General features: G+C 37.4%; 1 protein-coding gene across 4 annotated transcripts in view; it reads right to left on the bottom strand.

The window, feature by feature from the left end:
• Positions 1–20685, bottom strand: part of NARS2 (asparaginyl-tRNA synthetase 2, mitochondrial) — a 130981-nt gene that overhangs the window by 96635 nt on the left and 13661 nt on the right. For all 4 annotated transcript variants that reach the window (XM_063093521.1, XM_063093524.1, XM_063093522.1 and 1 more), the window contains one exon: positions 14852–14932. In XM_063093521.1, coding sequence (XP_062949591.1) covers positions 14852–14932 — 81 coding nt within the window. The remainder of the gene's footprint in view (positions 1–14851; positions 14933–20685) is intronic.

Raw genomic sequence — 20685 nt, 5'->3', positions numbered from 1 at the left:
TCAGTTTTATCTTCTGGATAAAGAAAGATTATACAGTTCCTGAGAACCAGCTGATTTTAATTTTAAAACAATTTTTAGTTTAAAATTCTCAACATAGGACCCCAAATTAACCTGTGCATACTAGTATGCAACAGAGAAAAAAAAAAATTAACTAGCTGATGGATTCTCCTAGTTGGTAGAGGCAAAGCGGATAAGAGCATGGGGAGAAAAAGGTGTTGGTCATGATCACCCAGCCTTTCAATCCTGTGTCTACAATTAATGTCATATATAAGAGAGTTTCTCCAGGTGCAGTAGCTTTCAATATCGGCTAGACATTAGAAATATTTGGTAAGCTTTTAAAATTTCCCATGTCCAGAATGTATCTCAGGCCAAGTAAATCCAAATTTCTGGGGGCTGGACCCAGGCATTCACACTTTTTCAAGTTCCTACGTAAATTCAGTATTCAATATGAGAATCATTGCCTTAAACTCTCCCTCTTCTTTATCCCCACTGGTCTCTTCTAAACTAGTAGTGGGGGAAAAAATAAAATGAGAAAAAATTATTTAATTTATTCAAAAGAAGGCGAAATAAAGGGGGTGGGGATTTTTTTTAAGAAAAAAGGATAAAAAGCATAAAATGACAAAAAATTCCAAACCTATAAGTAATCACAATAAGCATTAATGGACTAAATTAAACAGTAAAAAGGCAAAGACTAAGAGATTAAATTTTTTAAAAAACCTGCACTCTATGCTATTTCCAAGATATACTTAAAACATAAGACAAAGAAAGGCTGACAATAAAAGCATATGCCAGTTAAATACTAATCAAAAAGGTGGTATGGTTATATTAACATCAGACAAAATAGATGATAAGGCAAAAAGGAATGCTAGAGAGGGCCATTCAATAATAAAGGTTGATTCCACCAAGAAGCAATTCCAAATTAGTGTGTACTTAATAACATAGCCTCAAAAATACATAGAGCAAAAAGTATGAGAAAAAAATTGAAAAATATATCTGAGGATTTTAACACACCAGAAACCAATGAATAAAGACAAATGTCAGTAAGCATACTGTAGAACTGATCATATAATTAATAATCTTGTTCTAACAGATATATATTGAACACAATACTCAATAACTGAGAAATGAGGGTACTTCAAAAAGTTCATGGAAAGACAGAATTAAAAGATGATACAAATCTTTCCATGAATTTTTTGAAGTACCCTCGTAATTCTTTCCAAAGATACACAGCACATTTATAATACCACAAGACAATATAAAGTACTTACGAATAAAGGTAACAAAGTTATTCATAATCTTTATAAAGAAAATTATTAAATGCCATTGGAAGACATTAAAGAAAACCTAAATACATGGAGTGATATGACATGTCCAGGAACAGGAAGATTCAATATCATAATGATACCAGTTTTTCCAAATTGATCTATAGAACCAATGTTATCCCAATTGAAGGCTGAAAAGGGGTTTTTTGGGACTTTGACAAGATGATTCATAAGTTTATATGGAAGGGAAAAGGATCAAAAAGAGCCAAGAAACTCTTAAGATAAGAAGGGAAGATTTGCCCTACCACATATCAAGACTTATTAAAGAGCTATAGCAATTGATACAGTGAGACGCTGAAACAGGGATATTCTGATAAAGTAATGGAATAGGAAAGAGTACAAAGAAATAGACATACACATATATAGAAATCTGACTTATGATAGAGCTGGCAATTTCAATTACAGGAGAGAAGTGGACTATTTACTAAGTGGTACCAAAATAATTAGTTATCCATCTTGAAAAAAAAAAATTGGACTTTTACCTCACATTATATCCAAAATTCAAGGCAGATGAAAAGATCTGATGTGCAATTCACAAACTATAAACTTTTTAGGAGATAATATAGGAAGAATTCCTTAATCAAAATACAAAAGTACAAATCTGTATTAGTCTGTTTCTGTTGCTTATAACAAAACACCTGGAACTGGATGATTTATAAGGAAAACAAAATTTATTGCTTACAGCTTTGGAGGCTGGGAAGTCCAAAGCCCAGGGAACACATCTGGTAAGGGTCTTGGTGGTGGCAACAACGACCAAGGGGCTTCACATGGCAGAAAATGGCAGAGCAGAGAGATACTAACCCTCATGTGCTCTTCTTTTAAAGCCTTCAGAAACATGCCGCTTACCACCATTATTAATCTATTCATTATGGCATAGTCCAACAATCTAATCACCTCTTCGAGGCCCCACTTTTCAATTATCATAATTGGATTTCCTACCCTCAACATTTACAGTGGGAATTAAGCTTCTAATTATGAATTTTGGGGACCAATTCAACCAATCCACAGCAAAACCATAAAGGAAAAGACTGAAACTTCACTACATTAAAACCAAGAGCTCTGGGCCGGCCCGTGGCTCACTTGGGAGAGTGTGTTGCTGATAACACCAAGGCCAAGGGTTCAGATCCCTATGTAGGGATGGCCAGTTAGCTCACTTGGGAGAGCGTGGTGCTGACAACACCAAGTCAAGGGTTAAGATCCCCTTACCAGTCATCTTTATAAAATAAATAATAAATAAATAAATTAAGAGCTCTGTTCATCAAAAAAATAATATAAAGGAAAAGGCAAGCCACAAACTGGGAGAATACATCTGCAGTAACACAGTCAATAAAGAATTAGTATTATCCAGGAAACAAAGAAATTATTTTTCAGGAAATGAAAAGTCAAAAAGAGCCAATGATTTCCCATTGAACTCTCACAAAATTGCCCTTGTTTGATGAGAGGAATGAGGAGGAGCATTGTTGTGGTGGAAGCCTCTCTGATGGAGCTTTCCCAGGCATTTTTCGGTTAATGCTTTTGCTTTCTGTGAACACTCATAATAAGCAGATGTTACCATTCTTTGACCCTCCAGAAAGATGACAAACAAAACGCCTTGAGCATTCCAAAAAACTGTTGCCATGACCTTTGCTCGTGACTGGTCCACTTTTGCCTTGACAGGACCACTTCTACCTCTTGGTAGCCATGCCTTTGATTGCACTTTGTCTTCAGGATTGTACTGGTAAAGCCACGCTCCACCTCCTGTTACAATTCTTCAAAGAAGTGTTTCAGGATCTTGATCCTACATGTTTAAAATTTCCATTGAAAGCTCTGCTCTTCTCTGCAGCTGATCTGGGCCAACAGTTTTGGCACCCACAGAGCAGAAAATTTGCTCAACATTAATTTTTTAGTCAGAAGTGTGTAAGCTGAACCAATCGAGGTGTCTACGGTGATGGCTATTGTTTCTACTGTTAATTGTTGGACCTCTTCAATTAGGGCACAAACAAGGTTAATTTTTTCCTCACAAATAGATGTGGATGGTCAGCTGCTGTGAGCTTCATCTTCAACATCATCTTGTCTCTTCTTAAAATGAGTTATCAATTTGCAAACTGCTGATTTATCTGGGGCACTGGCCCCATAAACTTTTCATAAAGCACCAATAATTTCTCCATTCCTCCACCCAAGCTTCACCATCAATTTGGTGTACATTTTTGCTTCAATTTTGGCAGAATTCATGTTGCTCTGATAAGGACTTTTTTCTTCTTTTTTTTTTTTTTAAATTTTATTTTGTCGATATACATTGTGGCTGATTATTGCTCCCCATCACCAAAACCTCCCTCCCTTCTCCCCCCCCCACAATGTCCTTTCTGTTTGCTTGTCGTATCAACTTCAAATAATTGTGGTTGGTTTTTGTGTGTGTGTGTGTGTGTGTGTGTGTGAATTTATATATTAATTTTTAGCTCCCACCAATAAGTGAGAACATGTGGTATTTCTCTTTCTGTGCCTGACTTGTTTCACTTAATATAATTCTCTCAAGGTCCATCCATGTTGTAGCAAATGGCAGTGTTTCATTCGTTTTTATAGCTGAGTAGTATTCCATTGTGTAGATGTACCACATTTTCCGTATCCACTCATCCGATGATGGGCATTTGGGCTGGTTCCAACTCTTGGCTATTGTAAAGAGTGCTGCGATAAACATTGGGAAACAGGTATACCTTCAACTTGATGATTTCCATTCCTCTGGGTATATTCCCAACAGTGGGATAGCTGGGTCGTATGGTAGATCTATCTGCAATTGTTTGAGGAACCTCCATACCATTTTCCATAGAGGCTGCACCATTTTGCAGTCCCACCAACAATGTATGAGAGTTCCTTTTTCTCCGCAACCTCGCCAGCATTTATCGTTCAGAGTCTTTTGGATTTTAGCCATCCTAACTGGGGTTAGATGGTATCTCAATGTGGTTTTGATTTGCATTTCCCAGATGCTGAGTGATGTTGAGCATTTTTTCATATGTCTCTTGGCCATTTGGATATCTTCCTTAGAGAAATGCCTACTTAGCTCTTTTGCCCATTTTTAAATTGGGTTACTTGTTTTCTTCTTGTAAAGTTGTTTGAGTTCCTTGTATATTCTGGATATTAATCCTTTGTCAGATGTATATTTTGCAAATATTTTCTCCCACTCTGTTGGTTGTCTTTTAACTCTTTTAATTGTTTCTTTTACTGTGCAGAAGCTTTTTAGTTTGATATAATCCCATTTGTTTATTTTTCCTTTGGTTGCCCGTGCTTTTGGGGTCGTATTCATGAAGTCTGTGCCCAGTCCTATTTCCTGAAGTGTTTCTCCTATGTTTTCTTTAAGAAGTTTTATTGTTTCAGGGTGTATATTTAAATCCTTAATCCATTTTGAGTTGATTTTAGTATACGGTGAGAGGTATGGATCTAGTTTCATTCTCCTGCATATGGATATCCAGTTATCACAGCACCATTTGCTGAAGAGGCAGTCCCTTCGCCAGTGAATAGGCTTGGTGCCTTTGTCAAAGATCAGATGGCAGTAAGTGTGTGGGTTGATTTCTGGATTCTCTATTCTATTCCATTGGTCAGTGTGTCTGTTTTTATGCCAGTACCATACTGTTTTGGTTATTATAGCTTTGTAGTATAGCTTAAAGTCAGGTAGTGTTATGCCTCCAGCTTTATTTTTTTTGCTCAGCATTGCTTTGGCTATGCGTGGTCTTTTATTGTTCCATATAAATGTCTGGATAGTTTTTTCCATTTCTGAGAAAAATGTCTTTGGAATTTTGATGGGGATTGCATTGAATTTGTATATCACTTTGGGTAGTATGGACATTTTCACTATGTTGATTCTTCCAATCCAAGAGCATGGGATATCTTTCCATCTTCTTGTATCCTCTCTAATTTCTCTCAGCAGTGGTTTGTAGTTCTCATTATAGAGATTTTTCACCTCCTTGGTTAACTCAATTCCTAAGTATTTTATTTTTTTGGTGGCTATTGTAAATGGGCAGGCTTTCTTGATTTCTCGCTCTGCATGTTCATTATTGGAGAAAAGAAATGCTACTGATTTTTGTGTGTTGATTTTGTATCCTGCTACTGTGCTGAAATCATTTATCAATTCCAGCAGTTTTTTTGTAGAGGTTTTAGGCTGTTCGATATATAGGATCATGTCATCTGCAAACAGGGACAGTTTGACTTCATCTTTTCCAATCTGGATGCACTTTATTTCCTTCTCTTCTCTGATTGCTCTGGCTAGTACTTCCAACACTATGTTGAATAGGAGTGGTGAGAGTGGGCATCCTTGTCTAGTTCCTGTTCTTAAAGGAAAAGCTTTCAGCTTTTCCCCATTCAGGATGATATTGGCAGTGGGTTTGGCATATATGGCTTTAATTATGTTGAGATACTTTCTGATAAGGACTTTTTTCAAACTGATGTCTTATCCTTCTTCGTGCCTCAAACTAATTCTGTTCAGACATGTTATAACAAGTTAGTATGAGTTTCTTTTGGTGCAAAAAAGTTTTGAAATCCATGCATAGTTTTTTCATAATGTGCACTTTCTACGAACTTTTTGAAGACCCCTTGTATTCTGCCTAGGTGTGCATTTATATGACAAAATTTTTTTTAAATCATGGAATAACAAACACAAAATTCAGGACAGTGGTAGAATGGAAGGGGATGGAATGGGGAAGGCACAAAGAGGAAGATCAAAGGTAATAATAAGGGGGGCTAATGAGGAATTGGTTAACAGACACAAAGAATGATTGCATAATGTAATGATGAATAAGCTAACTATCCTGATCTAACCATCACATGTCATACACAATTATTGAATATCAATGTTGTACCCCACATATATGTATAATTAATTATCTAAAAAAAAAAAAAGTGAATGTGTACAAGCAGGAAAGATGTTAAAATTTAAGTAATTAAAAAATCACCAAATCTTAAAAAAAAAAAAAGTACTAATAATATTCTAGTTCTTAAGTTTAGTAACATGTATAGGTGGATGCCTTACACTGTCTAGATAGTTCCTATTATTTGACAGCTATACAATATTTAATAAAAATGAATTAAGTATTACTAACACACTATTTACACTTGCGCAAAAAGAACAGCACTGCATAGTGCTTGTCAACAGTAGGCTATCTGTAAATGTTATCCTCCTTCCCCCAGGAATGTAAAAGGTTATGTGAGAAGAACAGTCAAAATTAAATGGCAAAGATGCTTTGCTTTACGGAGGGGCTCATTCTTGAGAGTTGTTGGGAAAATAGAATAGCTTGGTCAGGGCACTCGCTTTGGGTCGGGTGTGGTTCAGTACATCCATTGTAAGCAAACTGTGTGTGTGTGTGGGGGGGGACTGGGTCTGGTGACCCAGCTTGGGAGATGAAGGGTTTGTGACCCAAGACTGGGCTTGAGGGGTCTGGGAGCTCCAGATCCAGCCCTAGTGCAACAATTGGCACAGTCAGGGCAGGATTACTGGTAGGTAAAAGAACCTGACAACTAGCGTGGTTGTGTTGCTAGACAAACTGGCGTTACAAACAGGATTAAGAGCTAGACAATTGGCGTTGTGAACAGGATTCCAACATTAGCCATAGTGCTACAAAACTTCTGAATGTTAAAACAGGGTAAAGCAATGGAATACAAGTACAATAGGAGTTGGAGGAAGGGAAGTATTATGTTAGCTGGAAAAAAGTTGTTTTGAGAAGAGGTTTGACCCAGGTTAGCCCAAATACCATCTAAAGAGTTTAAAAGAAAATAGGTAAGAGTAATTAAAAAGTGAAAACATTAAACAGAACAAAATGACATGTGCCATAAATAATTTACCCATAAAAATTTATAAGCACCCAAATTCCTAAGGTCCGATAACTTCTTATTACCATTTCTAGAATGTATAAGTGTTTGGAAAAGAGAAATGCTAGCGCTAACACTGGCCTGTTCCATCCAACATAGTAAGTTTTCCTTACTTTTGATTAGCGATTTGAACTTTCCATGTATGTCATTTCACTGAATCCTTAGAACCTAAGCATAGTGTTATTTACATTTCATAAGTGAGAAAATTGAGAATTGTTAGGTTTGGTGAGATGGAGAAGAGAGAGAGACCTGAGCCAGGTGCCAATTCAGCCAAATGACTTTATTCCATCAACATGGAGAAGAGACTGGATAAGATCAGCTCCTGCTCCCATACAGACTCAAAAGGTTTTATAAGGTTTGACTTACAGGAAGGGTGTTGGGTGGTCATTTCTGTATAAGAATCTGTTTTGCACAAATTCTGGATTTTCTTGAAAAGCAAGGGGGTAGGGGATAGAAAGTTCATTAACATGAGATAGGGAGGTGCAAGGGAGAAGAGGATGGAATTCGGATTAACATGACTGTGCTGATGCTGGCCATAAGGCCTAAATATTCCTCCCTTTGTGTTTGGTAAAAAAAAAAAAAAAAAAAAAAGAAAGGAAGAAAAGTATGTGAGTTATTGTTATTAGGGAGACCCCAGACCAGGTATACCGATGAAGGTCCTTCTTCTATAACTTCTTTGTTCTGACAAGAATAGTGTTGGTAAAAAATAGTCAAAAAGTGACTACTTTCTCCCTCACTTCTTGTATGACAGTGTGGAAGCTTCTTAGACACATTCCTCAGCAAAACTAGTGAAAGTTACTACCAAAAAAAAAAAAGGAAAGAAGAAAAGAGGAAGGAAGGAAACCCCAACCATTTAAAAAAAGAGAAAGACAATGGGAAAAAAAAAAAAAAAAACCCAACCATATACAGTCTCTGGAAATGGTCCTTAATGGATTTTGGACGTGACAGGTGCCATCGTGCACACAATAAGCACAAAATAGCCCCCGGCCTTGTCTTCCACTCCAGCACCAAATCCCTCCCCTCTTCCCTTTACAAGAAGCCTCGTGACTTAAACAGAAACTCTTCTGCTTCTGCTAGGGCACAGTTCTCCACCCTGTTTGCATAGTCTCCACATTAGCATAATGCCCCTCCTTGATGGTATCAGCCAACCCTTGGCGCCCTATATAAGTTCTACCACCCCCACACCTTGTGCTGTCCCCCATTTTCTGCCCGTCACTTTGAGCACAACCTGGCAGATTCTTTTCTTTTAATAAAGCTTAATCGGTACCCGGCATCTTAGCTCACTTTCAGTCCTAAGGATATACAGCAAATGAATAAACATCTATTCAAGAAAATCCACCAAAATGGTAGGGACAAGGAGAGTTTCTGGTGTGTGAACCAGAGCCCAGTCCCTCCCTTCCCCCAATAGCATAGAAACTCCAGACTGAAACAGCCAAGATGACAGGGCTCTGGCAAGAGGATCAGTATGCCAGCATTTCTTATGTTGCTCCCAGCTACTTGTTGCTTGAGGCTAAGTTCTAGACAAGCCTGGCTAAGAGAGACTCCCTTCTTTGGCCCAGTTCCCATTCAGGGGATAGAGGCTCCACATTGGGCATGGCACTGCTGAGAATACGAGGGCCCTGACTGCTCTTGCCCCAGCTTATGGGTTATAGGTTCCATGTTGGGAGACATAAGCCAGCGCGAACTGGGGCTGCTGCCACCACCTCCATTGAACACTCAGCTCCTAAATCAGAATGTCACTTAGAGAGAACTTGTCGCTGCCCCCAGCACTAGAGCCCTGGCTCCAAGATTTTGCCTGGGTGGAAAAGCAGACCATAAAACAGAGCTCCAAATCTCTCTACAAAGGAACAGACCTCATTTGCAACAGAGTGTGAAAAAGCTTATAAACTGAAGGGTGCCCTAGAAAACTGGTGGGTGTGATGAAAGGCAATTGGAGACTGACAGAATCATTGGAGATAAAGGCTAAACTGTAGATCTGCTAGGCTGCTGGAAAGAAACTGGATGAGATGGCTGGGAAGAACCCGTTTGGGGGTAAAAACAAATCTCAAACACTGACCTTGGGAACTATCCCCATAAAGGAGACTGAATTTGATTGGTTCAGTTTGTGAAGCAATTTAAGCCCCAGGATATTGTAGAAAACAATAGAGCAATCAGCCTGCCATCAGTAGAGCTAAAGAGCTGGAAGAGATAGTCAAAAGCCCTGCCAAAACCAGTGCCACCCCTAGGTGACTGTGGGTGTACTCAAGGCTGTGCCCCTTGAGGGGCAACATCAGAGGCTTCACACTGCTGTGGGTTGGGAGAGATGGACTTGTATTTAGAATATATATAAAAGAACTACTACAACTCAATCAACAACAAAAGACAGACAACCCAATTAAATTCCAAAGAAGATTTGCAAATACTAAGTAAGTACATGAAAAGATGCTAAATAAAATTATAGGAGGGCACTGGACTAAGCTCCTGCACTAGGCCCCAACAGACCAGATTAAAAACCAAAATGGAATCATTCATACTAAAGTTCCACATTATCAAACTTCACCCAACAGAAACTGAGTTGCTACCTGGCCTTGGGAAAGCAGGAGATAGATAACAGCCAAATTTCCCAAATAAGCCAGTTTCAATCAGCATGATAATAAAGTTCCCTCTGCCTTTAATCTTTACAACAAAAAGTAAACTGAAGTTAACCAGTTATTTTTCTATTGTTTTGTTTCGGTGTTCCAGCCTTGTTCCAGCCTTACGAGGAAAGTAACTTTAAAATGACCAATTCACTTTTTGTTCTCTGTATCTGCTTTCTTCAGCCCTTTTCTGTTTATAAAATGAACCTCCTCTGCTCAGCTCTTTGGAATGCTCATTCTGCTTTATAGAATGAAGTGTGCTGGACTCTAGAAACGCAAATAAAGCCAATTAAGATCTTTAAACTAAATTTGTTGTAATTTTGTCTTTTGATAGTCATTAGGGAAAGGCAAATCAAAACCAAAATGAAATAGCACTTCACATTCATCATTAAGATGGCTAAAATCAAAGAAATGAAAAATAACAAGTGTAGGTAAGGATGCAATGGAACTGGAAACCTCATTCACTGCTGAAGGGAATGTAAAATGGTGCAGCTACTTTAAAAAACTGCCAAGCTATTTTCCAAACTGTTGAACAGAGTTACCATATGACCCAGAAATTCCACCCAAGAGAAATGAAATCATATATCTCTATCCAGACAAAAACTTTTCACAAAAAAGCAGAAACAACACAAATGTCCATCAACTGATGAATAAAATGTGGTACATTTACAGAATAGAATACTAGTTGTATATAAAAAGGAATGAAGTACTGACACATGCTACAATATGAACCTCAGAAATTTTATTATGCTAAATAAAGAAACCAGACACAAAAGACCATTTGTTGTATGATTCTATTTATATGAAATGGTCCAGAAGAGGCAAATCTGTAAAAGTAGATTAGTGGTTATCTAGAGCTGGGGTGGAAATGGGAAAGGGTTGCTAATGAGCAGGGGATTTATTTTGGGGCTGACGAAAATGCCCTCAAATTAGATTGTGGTGATTAGTAGCACAACTCTGCAAACCACAGAACTGTATACCTTAAGTGGGTAAATTTTATGATATGTGAAATATCTCAATAAAATTGTTTAAAAAAAAAACCCTGCTCCATCTCCTCGTTCCTATAGCTATCATACTTTATTTTCTGAGATTCACCATTATGAACCTTCTAATCTGTCCATCCAGAGTCTAACAAAAGCCCATAGCTCACATTTCAATTCTCTGATTTTTCTCACACTGTACCCTCCCTAAAAGACCATCAAGTCACTTAATCATTTAAAAAATTTTTCTGACCAAGCCAATCGTCACTGACCTAATTTTCCTCTAGATTCATATCATACCACCCATAATTGGTAACACTGTAACCTCAAATGTATATATAAAGAAGTTCCTCCTTATTCCCATCAACTTCTGGTATTGGTGTGCATGTGTGTGCAGCTGGGTGTTATGGGTGTTATCAGCACCATGCTCTATCGAACTGAGTTAACCATCTAGCCAACTTCTAGTATTTGCCATGCTAAACAAAATTTATAGGAGGCCATTGGTTTGGACTGAGCTCCTGTACCAGGCTCAACAGACCAAATTAAAGTGGAATGCTGAAGTTCCAAACCACCAAACCGAAACTAAGATCTTTATCTGACTCTCCTAGAAATCAGGAGAGAAATAATAGCTAAATCTCTAAACAGGCTAGTTTTAGCCAGCATGATAAGGAAATACCCTCTGCTTTAACCTTTATAAGAAAAATAACTTTGAAGTGACCAATCCACTTTTTGTTTTCTGTTTCTGTTTTCCTCAGCCCTTTTCTGTTTATAAAACCAACTTATTCCAGTTGGCTTATGGGAATACTCATTATATTTTACAAAATGGGCTGTTTCCCAATTCTAGAATCACCCATAAAAGCCAATTAAGTCCTTTAATCAAAATTTGTTGTAATTTTGTCTTTCGACAGCTACAACCTCTAATTCCTGCCTTAATCTCTTTTATCTTCTCAGAGACAAACTAGTTATTCCAAAATTGTAAGGACCAAACATAATTTTGGAAATTCAGTTGAGGCCTTAAGCCAAACAGGAAAGTGTACAATAAGGCATATCATAGGGTAACTAACCTCAAGAATGAATAAAAAACATGCTCCTTCCTTTATTAACTCCTGCCAACTCACCAACTTTACAGGCCAGAATCTCAACTACATCTTTATATCCCTTACAACATTTAGCACAGAATCTTCAACACAGGTGGTACCAAATGTCTACTCAATAACAAACCAATGCCTTGAATGCAACTTCGTACTATGTATTCAGTAGTCCCCAAACCTTAACAAATATCCAAAGTCTTAAATGAGGAAATGGAGATGAGGGAAAGGAAAACTAAAATGATAGGGCATGCATTAACTTCTCAACAGACTATTAGAAGTGCATGTTTTACTGTGCTTTTTTCAAGGTGACCTCTTACTGCTGACCTCAAACCTGAGTGTGCACTAGGCATCCTAACCTTTAAATACTTATTGACATTTCACGGCTGTCACAGAAAAAAAGTTAAGAGAAGTGAGAATTTAAATATGAAAATCCACCTCTTCCTAAAAGTGGGTGCCAAGATTCAAATCTCTGTGCCTCTATAGGCATCCAGGAGGAATTTAACATTATGAATCTTGGAAGTGCAGAGGACATCAACTAAGAATAAGGAGCACTGCTTTCAAAGGACATAGGGTTGGCAAAGGCAGAAGACAAATCTTAGTAGATGAACTTCTGAAAACAACAAAGAGAGCAGGTCCTACACAGCACAAAAATCACAATTGATAAAAACCTGATCTAGACCCTCCTTCTCCCACAGGAGCCTAGGATCAATGAATTCATGAGCATTTCTTTCTGATACCTGGCATAGACAAGTCTAGTTCTACTCCATAAAATTCTTCTCCCTGGCCCTTAAATAATAAGAATACTGAACATTTCTCATTTGTTTAACTTCAGAAATATATTTCTTTCACTTCCTATTTATTCATACTTATCTGGTAATGTGCCTTGGGTTGTTTAGAGGCCAAAATACAAATATTGTAATCATTCAGAACCGCTTATGGGATTTCCCTGGTAGAAAAGCAGTTATCTCCAAATCTATCATTATTTAAGTTTGTTAAAGACTTTTGTGGAGCCACGCTTAATGTCTGAAATCCTGTCAACATCGCCAATTGTAGCACTCTTAATCCTGCTTGTGACACCAATTGTCTAGCTACATGACCATGCTAGTTGTTGGGCTCTTTTACCTGACGGTAATCCTGCTGACTGGGCCGATTGTTGCACTAGGGCTGGGTCTGGATCTCCCAGACCCCTCAAGCCCATTCACAGACTGGGTCGCAAATCCTTCATATGCCAGGCTGGGTCACCAGACCCCTTACACGCAGGTCTATGAGCTAGGTAACTGGCCAAAAGGTCCTTGGAGCCATAGGTTGGAAAGCATCGCCATGCAGGGCAGATGCCCGAGGCAGACACCTGTCTGCCTCCTTCACTAAGACTCCTCTCTCTGAAGAACACAAGAATAGCAACAAAACTAAAAATACATTGGCATGCATGCACACTAACTCCCCACACGCGTGCACACACATACACACAGTTTGCTTACAAAGGATGTGCTGAAACCACACCCACCTGGACCCGAGGTGAGGGCCCTGACCAAACTACTCTATTTTCCCAACAGCTTTCTACTTGTTTCATTTGGGTTTCTTAAATAATTCCCTTTTTATCTGTAAAAACTCTTTTCCTTCCCTGCCATTCATTTTTTAATATTCATTGATTCAGATTAAGAGATTATGAAATGTGTTTGCAGTGGATAATTCTTTTTCACTTCAATATTTAGAAGAATATTAAGGTACAAGAGAAAATAAACACCTAGAGAGAATGTTTTTTAGAACTTATATATTGTTATTTTGTCAGTTGCTGCCTTTTTTGAACTCATATATACAAAAGCTAACACTCCCATTCTAAATGTTCAACAAGACATTTTTATTCTGCTTTCTACAAAAGGCTAATTATCATCAAGATTTCTTCAAATCATGTATGAAGAAAGATAGCATTTGATTATTATTCTGAATAATGACTTCAACATATCAGGACAACTTTTCCCATTGAACACTTGTTAAAGAGGAAGAAGCATAGTTATCCAGAGTCAGAAAGTACTGAACCAGAGAAAGTAGTTATATACGTGTCCTGTCATTTGATAGAATCAACCAAATATATAAACAAGAACCTTGATTTCTGAAGGATAAAGAAACCAGTAAAAAAATAAAAGAAATACAAAAAGCATCACACATCAATGTACAGTTCTCTCTCTCCATTATTATACTACTAGCCAATGATTTTAAACAGCTGTCAAATTCTGGTAAATGAAAGGCTTTCAATTGTTTATAAGGACAACTAGTAACTTTTTTCTTATCTGCAATAGTGCAGGTTGACAATGACTTGTACATACTCGGAGCTCAAAAAATGATTGCTAGACAAAGAATTAAACTAAAGAGCCTTCATGAGATGTATAGAACATAACTTCTTATGAAAAAATGTATTTTTTAAAAACTGAAAAATAAAAAATTATATTCACATGTATACTTTTCTATTTTACCTATCTTTTAAAATATGACTTACACCCAAAAATATTAACTGGGGGTTGAATTTGCACAAAAGATAACTTAAAAATCCTTATTAACCCCTTCAAATTTCTCTAGTTCACCTATTCACAGTAACTTAAGAAAAAACAAATGGAGTACTAAATTAAAAATTCACTCCTTTCAGTCACAGTATAAGTAATACAGTTGGTGGAACAGGCAATAGAAGTGTGTGTGTGTGTGTGTGTATGGAACAGGCAATAGAAGTGTGTGTGTGTGTGTGTGCGTGCGTGCGTGCGTGCGTGCGTGCGTGCGTGTGTTTTGGCGGCTGGCTGGTACAGAGACCAAACCCTGGACCTTGGTGTTAACAGCAACACACTCTAACCAACTGAGCTAACTGGCCAGCCCCCTCCATATATGTTTTTTAGGATCACTATTGATAATTTCAAGTGCTGGTTATAGTCTTCTGTTCACACAACTCTTATTAAATTTAAAGCAACCCTCAGATGAAAATATCAAATAGCAATATATCCCCCAATGTGCAAAGCACAACTTACTTCAACTTGAAAAAGTTCTCCAGCCCCCTCACAGTCATTCGATGTGATTACTGGGGTATGAATATTCACAAAGCCATTATCCTAGAAGAAAAAGAAAAACCACTCTTTTCAGTATATTTGCATATAAAACAATTCCAAGAATATACACCTTATACTATTAAAATGGTACTAAAAGAATGCCACATCAAATTTCTCCCTAATCCCCCAAATATTAAGACTACTGAAAGATCAGTTGAGTGTTTTACTATGCACAGTAAGTAGTGCAAAGAACTTTAAATGAGGAACAGATTAGACATTAGTTAGCCCAACCTCTTCATTTCAAAGATAAAAATTTGAGGCCCAGAGAGATTCAGTGGCTTGTCAAAAGTCTCACAGTCAGTGGCTAAGCCAGGAATGGAACCTAGGTCTTCAGGTTCTCTCTTTAGTGCTACTTCCTCTTCCCACTTCTCTAACATATTGGTGGTGATCTAACACACAGACACAGACACACACTTACCCAAGGCTAATGCATAATGATGTTGCCCACATTGCTAGGGGAATACAAAGTAATAGATATGAAGTTCAGTTATCTTGGAATGAGACCTCAATTGTAATGAACCACCAAAAAGGAGAAAAAATAAAGTTGACAAACAAGGACTAAGGAAATAAACAGCAAAAAGGCAGAAATGATTTTTGGAAAGACTCTGTCATTAAATTGATGGCACAATGCACTGCACACTGCATGGGCAGTACACTTGCTTTGCCTGAAGGAATATTCTGAGCAGCAGCAAATCCGTTCATTACTGAGGCGCCCAACTGCAGCCCTTCTGATCAAAAGTCTGAGACTATTTCCATTAGTGAACCACAAAGCTGTTTAGTAGGAATGAAATAACCGAGCAACTTCAAGGTTATGCTTCTTTCATGTTAACTCTGTATGTAAGCAAAAGATTATAGTCAGTGTACATATTATAGGCTGGAAATGGAGGCAGCTAAGAAAATTTACACTAGAAAGGCAGAATCATATGTGTTTAATGCAAAATTTTGGCCTTGAAATTGGTACAATTAGTTCATTTATACACACCTCTGCCAAACTTAGTGGAATGTACGATGTCTCTGCATATTACCAAGGGCCTCCCAAATATGACCCTTCCTGAATTCTGGCTACGATACAAAATATTCATTTAACAACTGGCCTTATGATATAGACTAATTAAATATTCAATTTATAAATTAAGAGTCTCAGAAAGTATCAAATATGTACCTCATCTAAGAGCAACGTGCCTAGAGGTGTTGCAAGAGCACATTATAGAGAACCAATGAAATATAATCAATAACATTACTGCATAAAATTTTTATCTCCTAGGAGCCAAGAATTATGGACATGAATCATTTATTCCACATGAATGTAGGCAACTAGGAGCATGAGTGCAGTAAACAAAGAAAGGAAGTGAAAAATCCAAAGGAAATGAGGGTAGGGAGGGGGAGGTGAAGAGGGAGGAGAAAATGTAACAGCTAAACATAATTGCCAAAGTTAGAACTGGTCAAATGCCACAAGAAATAGCACTGTAAATCTTATGAAAATAACTGGGGACAAAAAAAACAAAAAAAAACAAACAAAAAACTACACAAGTAGTGGGAATTATTTTTAACATGTAACTAATGTTAAACCTTTCAAAAGGGTCACAAGCATTTTAAGATTTTATGCTGCTAGCAAGGCTTAAAGTCCACAACAGTACCAAAAGCTATAAAGGAGAGTACAAAGGAAGAGTAATAAGTGATGCAAACAAAGTCCAAAAACGAGAAAGTGGGGTGGAGAAAGATAAAAAGGAAAGTAAATAGCAAGGAGAGGTGGAGTACTGTCAATACCTGCCTCAAATAGGTTACTAGTGTCATCTACTTTTACCACCCCATAGCAAAGAATGCTAGAGAAGGGGCCAAAGAGAAAAGTCCACACTTCCACTCAGTTTTTCAGATTCTACACACCACCTCCAAATATCTAAGTATTTTGATACACATTCTAGAACCAAATATTTAATAAGGCTCTTATTAATCCAAAAATTACAAAATTCACATACTAAGGCCCATACACATAACTCAGAAAAGATTAATGGACTATATTTTTCTTTCACACATAACCAAAATAACTATCATTATTTAATCAAAATTAAAAAAGAAGCATGAGAGAAATTGCTAGCCACAGGCACGCCATTGGTTAAAAAAAAAGTGACAACAAGAGGAGAACAACAACAATAAAAATCCATAAAAAGCAATCACAGGAACTCAAAGGCACCGCTGTCTGGGGCCACGCAACACAAGGTTAAAAAATACTCCACACCATGGCAGGCTTTGAAGGCACTGCCATACAGAGGAGGATAATCCCTGGCACTCACAAAGAACCCTGACTCATCAAGAAGAAAAGGCAAACTCTTTTTCTACTGGCTCAAATGAGGAAGACAAGGAAGTATGTAACTCATTTTCGGGATACTTCCACTGGAATTTAGAAAAAAGTGGAGTCTAAAGAGAAAATTCTCAGTTATTTGAGAAAATTAGCTCTTCTAAATGACTCATTCCTTGAGGATTCTATATAGCTAAGTTTTAGTGCATAGCAAATGTGTTAATTTTACAAGCAAACCAAGTTATACACAAAATATTTTTGATACTCAAACCAAGAAATAACTCTAAATCCTTAAAGTGTCATAACAAAGTACTGTACTGTTCAAGTTTCTATTTTCTCCCACATTTCTATATTTCTATTGGTGGACTTGAAATTTACGAAAATTTTATATTTGTAAGCCGTAGCATCTTTTATGGAACCTAAAATAACAAATCAAAGTAACAGTACCAAATACTAGATAACATATAACTGTTACTTAACATATCCTATAGTACTCCAGTGACTTCTTTAAAATTTCAGTTCTAAATGTCACACATACAAGTGGGTAACACAGAATAAGTTATCAAGGTTATATTTGCCAGGGCTTTCCAATTAAAAAGTGAATTTATAGCACTTGAATAGCGTCTATCTTCATAACTACTCTATAACCAACAATGCTAAACTCTATTTTGCTTATTTTTCTTATTTCAAATTTTTCTAGTTTGTTCTCGTTTTTTAAAAATTGTTTACATACCTGTAAAAGCTTCAAGTAATACAGGAATATATGAAGTAGGTAAAGTCCATTTGTCAATGGATTGCCAATACCGCCACCTAGTGGCCAAAAATCTGTAAAACTTTCAAAATTAAAGCAGATCTACTTTATCAGCTGTTGAAGCCATATGGGGAAAAAAAAATTTTTAGCTCTGAACATATTTTATGTTTGTGTGGTTCAAACACTATGGAAAAGCCATATGGAAGTTGCATAAGAAAATTTATGAGAAAATATGTAAATGGACCCTTTCAAACTATAATTAGAAGACACTGTATAATGTCATTTATTTTCCTGTTCAATCAAAAGTACATGCCTTAAAGCCATGATGTTCTTTGGCTGTTTCGCCAGAAATTAACTCTGAAGGAGCTTTTCAAAGCACAAGTACTCTCTTGGTGAGCTACAGCAGGACTGGGACTGCATGGATTTGAATATAGCCCAAGGAAAGGCTATGCTGTTATACAACTGCAAATTAGCTAGATCTGTAGAAGTGGCACAGGAAGAGTTCCACTGAACTCATCTGCTGAGTCACTCCTTCCTTGCCTTTGGAGTCCTCCCATACACATGGAGGGAAAGTCCCATCACCTTAGCACTTTGCCATATTCCACTATAGCTTTCCCAGGTGAGGAGAAAAGGTTGAAAAGCAAATCTAAATGAGACAAAATGCCTTTAGTCATTAGATTAACCTAGTTGGTCAACACCAATGAAGCTTTAAAATTAGTGCTAACTATATATGAGAGAAACAGGGACCGGATTTATTCTCCCACCTGAAACAACCAAAAGCAAACCAGGTGAAACAATGGTTTTCAACTCACTGGCAACAAAGGCCAGTGATCTCAGAGAGATGGAAAACAAACATAATGAACCTATCAGTAGCCCATCTTACTACTTTGAGCTCTTCTAGGCCACAGCACAGAGGGGGAAGTAAGGTAGAGCCCAGCAGACTCTCTGAGTTGAGGAAAACACAGCTGAGAGTGGAGATACCAAAGTGGCTAGAGTTCATAGGACAGAGTATCAGACAGGAGAGAGCTGCTCAGATAGAGAACTCCAGAGGTCTGTAGAGGGTCACCCTGTAGTATTAGGTATATCAGTGCACATGTGTGAAGAAACTATACAAGGCTAGGGAAAGAGATATCTAAAAAAGATTAGAGGAAACAGTGCACAGTGCTCACATGCTGGCTGGATCACTGCCTGTTCCCACAAGCCAGGTTGGAAAAACTCATAATTCACAAGCTCTAGGTAGAGTACTCAGGAAAGCTTTGTCTCAGCAGTGGGGAACAATTAGTATTAGACTGAATACTGCTCCAGACCTGCTTAACAAATCATAGAAGCAAGACCGAAAAGGATCAAACAGTTTTCAAATTAATATACGGAATATCAGAACAGAGCTCGAGAAGCTTTACACATATACAGCATGAAACAAGGCAAAATTCACAATGTCTGGCACCCAATCAAAGATTAGTAGGCACGTGAAGAGGCAGGAAAACATAACCCATAATAAGAGACTAATCAATCAACCAAATCTGACCCATAACTGACAGATGTGTTAGAAGCAGAAGAATTAAAGAGTTTTTTAATCAATTATTAAAACTGTATTCCATATGTTCACAAAGTTAAGTAGACATGGAAGATATAAAAAACAGCCCAAATCTAACATCTAGCTATGAAACCTATAGTATGTGAGATGAAAAATACACTGGACAAAAGTCAAAACAAATTAGGCCCTGCAGAAGAAAAGACTAGTAAATTTGAAGATACAGTAATAGAAACTATCCAAAAGAAACACACAGAGAAAAAAGAACTAAAAAAAAAAAAAAAAAAAAAAGAACATCACTGAGCTATGGGATATCATCAAGGGGCCTAATACCTAATATATGGATAATCTGAGTTCTCAAAGGAGAGAGGTAATAGAAAAAATAATTGAAGAAATAATGAATAAAAAAACTTGATGGATGGACCTAGAGAAAATTATATTAAGTGAAACAAGTCAGGCACAGAAAGAGAAATATCACAGATTCTCACTTATTTGTGGGAACTAAAAATAAATAAATAAATACACAAATAACCCAGTGGGGCAGGGAAGGAAGAAGACACAACAATTACAATTCCTTGAAGTTGACACGACAAGCAAACAGAAAGGAGATTGTTGGGAGGGAGGGGGAGAAGGAGGAGGGAGGGGGGTTTTGGTAATGGGCCAGAATAATCAACCACATTGTATATTGACAAAATAAAATAAAATTAAAAAAAAAAAAAAACTTGATGAAAATTATAAACTCATAGATCCAAGAAATTCAACAAACCCCAAACACAAGAAACAAAGAAAACCGCAGCAAGGCACATAATTAACTTGCTAAAAATCAGTGATAAAATCTTAAAATGAGCCAAAGACAAAAGACATGTTACACACAGAAGAACAAAAGGAAGGATGACATCAGATTCCTCAGTAGAAGCAATGCAAATGAGAAGACAGTGGAGTGGAAACTTTACAGTACTTAAAGAATAGACTTGTCAATCAAGAATTCTATAACTTGGAAAAATATTTTTCAGAAACGAAGGTGATCAGATCCCCATACTAGCCAGCTGCCAAAAAAGAGAAAAAAAGAAAGTGAAATAGGTGGTGCAGGGCAGGGGGGCAGTTGCCATGGGGGAGGTGCAGCAGCTCTGAGTGCAGGTGGTAGTAGACTCCATGGTGAAGAGTCTGCAGAGAAAGAA

Source organism: Cynocephalus volans, chromosome 4 (genome assembly GCF_027409185.1).
Source record: "Cynocephalus volans isolate mCynVol1 chromosome 4, mCynVol1.pri, whole genome shotgun sequence".
In the NCBI taxonomy this organism is placed as follows: Eukaryota; Metazoa; Chordata; class Mammalia; order Dermoptera; family Cynocephalidae; genus Cynocephalus; species Cynocephalus volans.
This window is presented reverse-complemented; position numbering and strand designations above follow the sequence as displayed.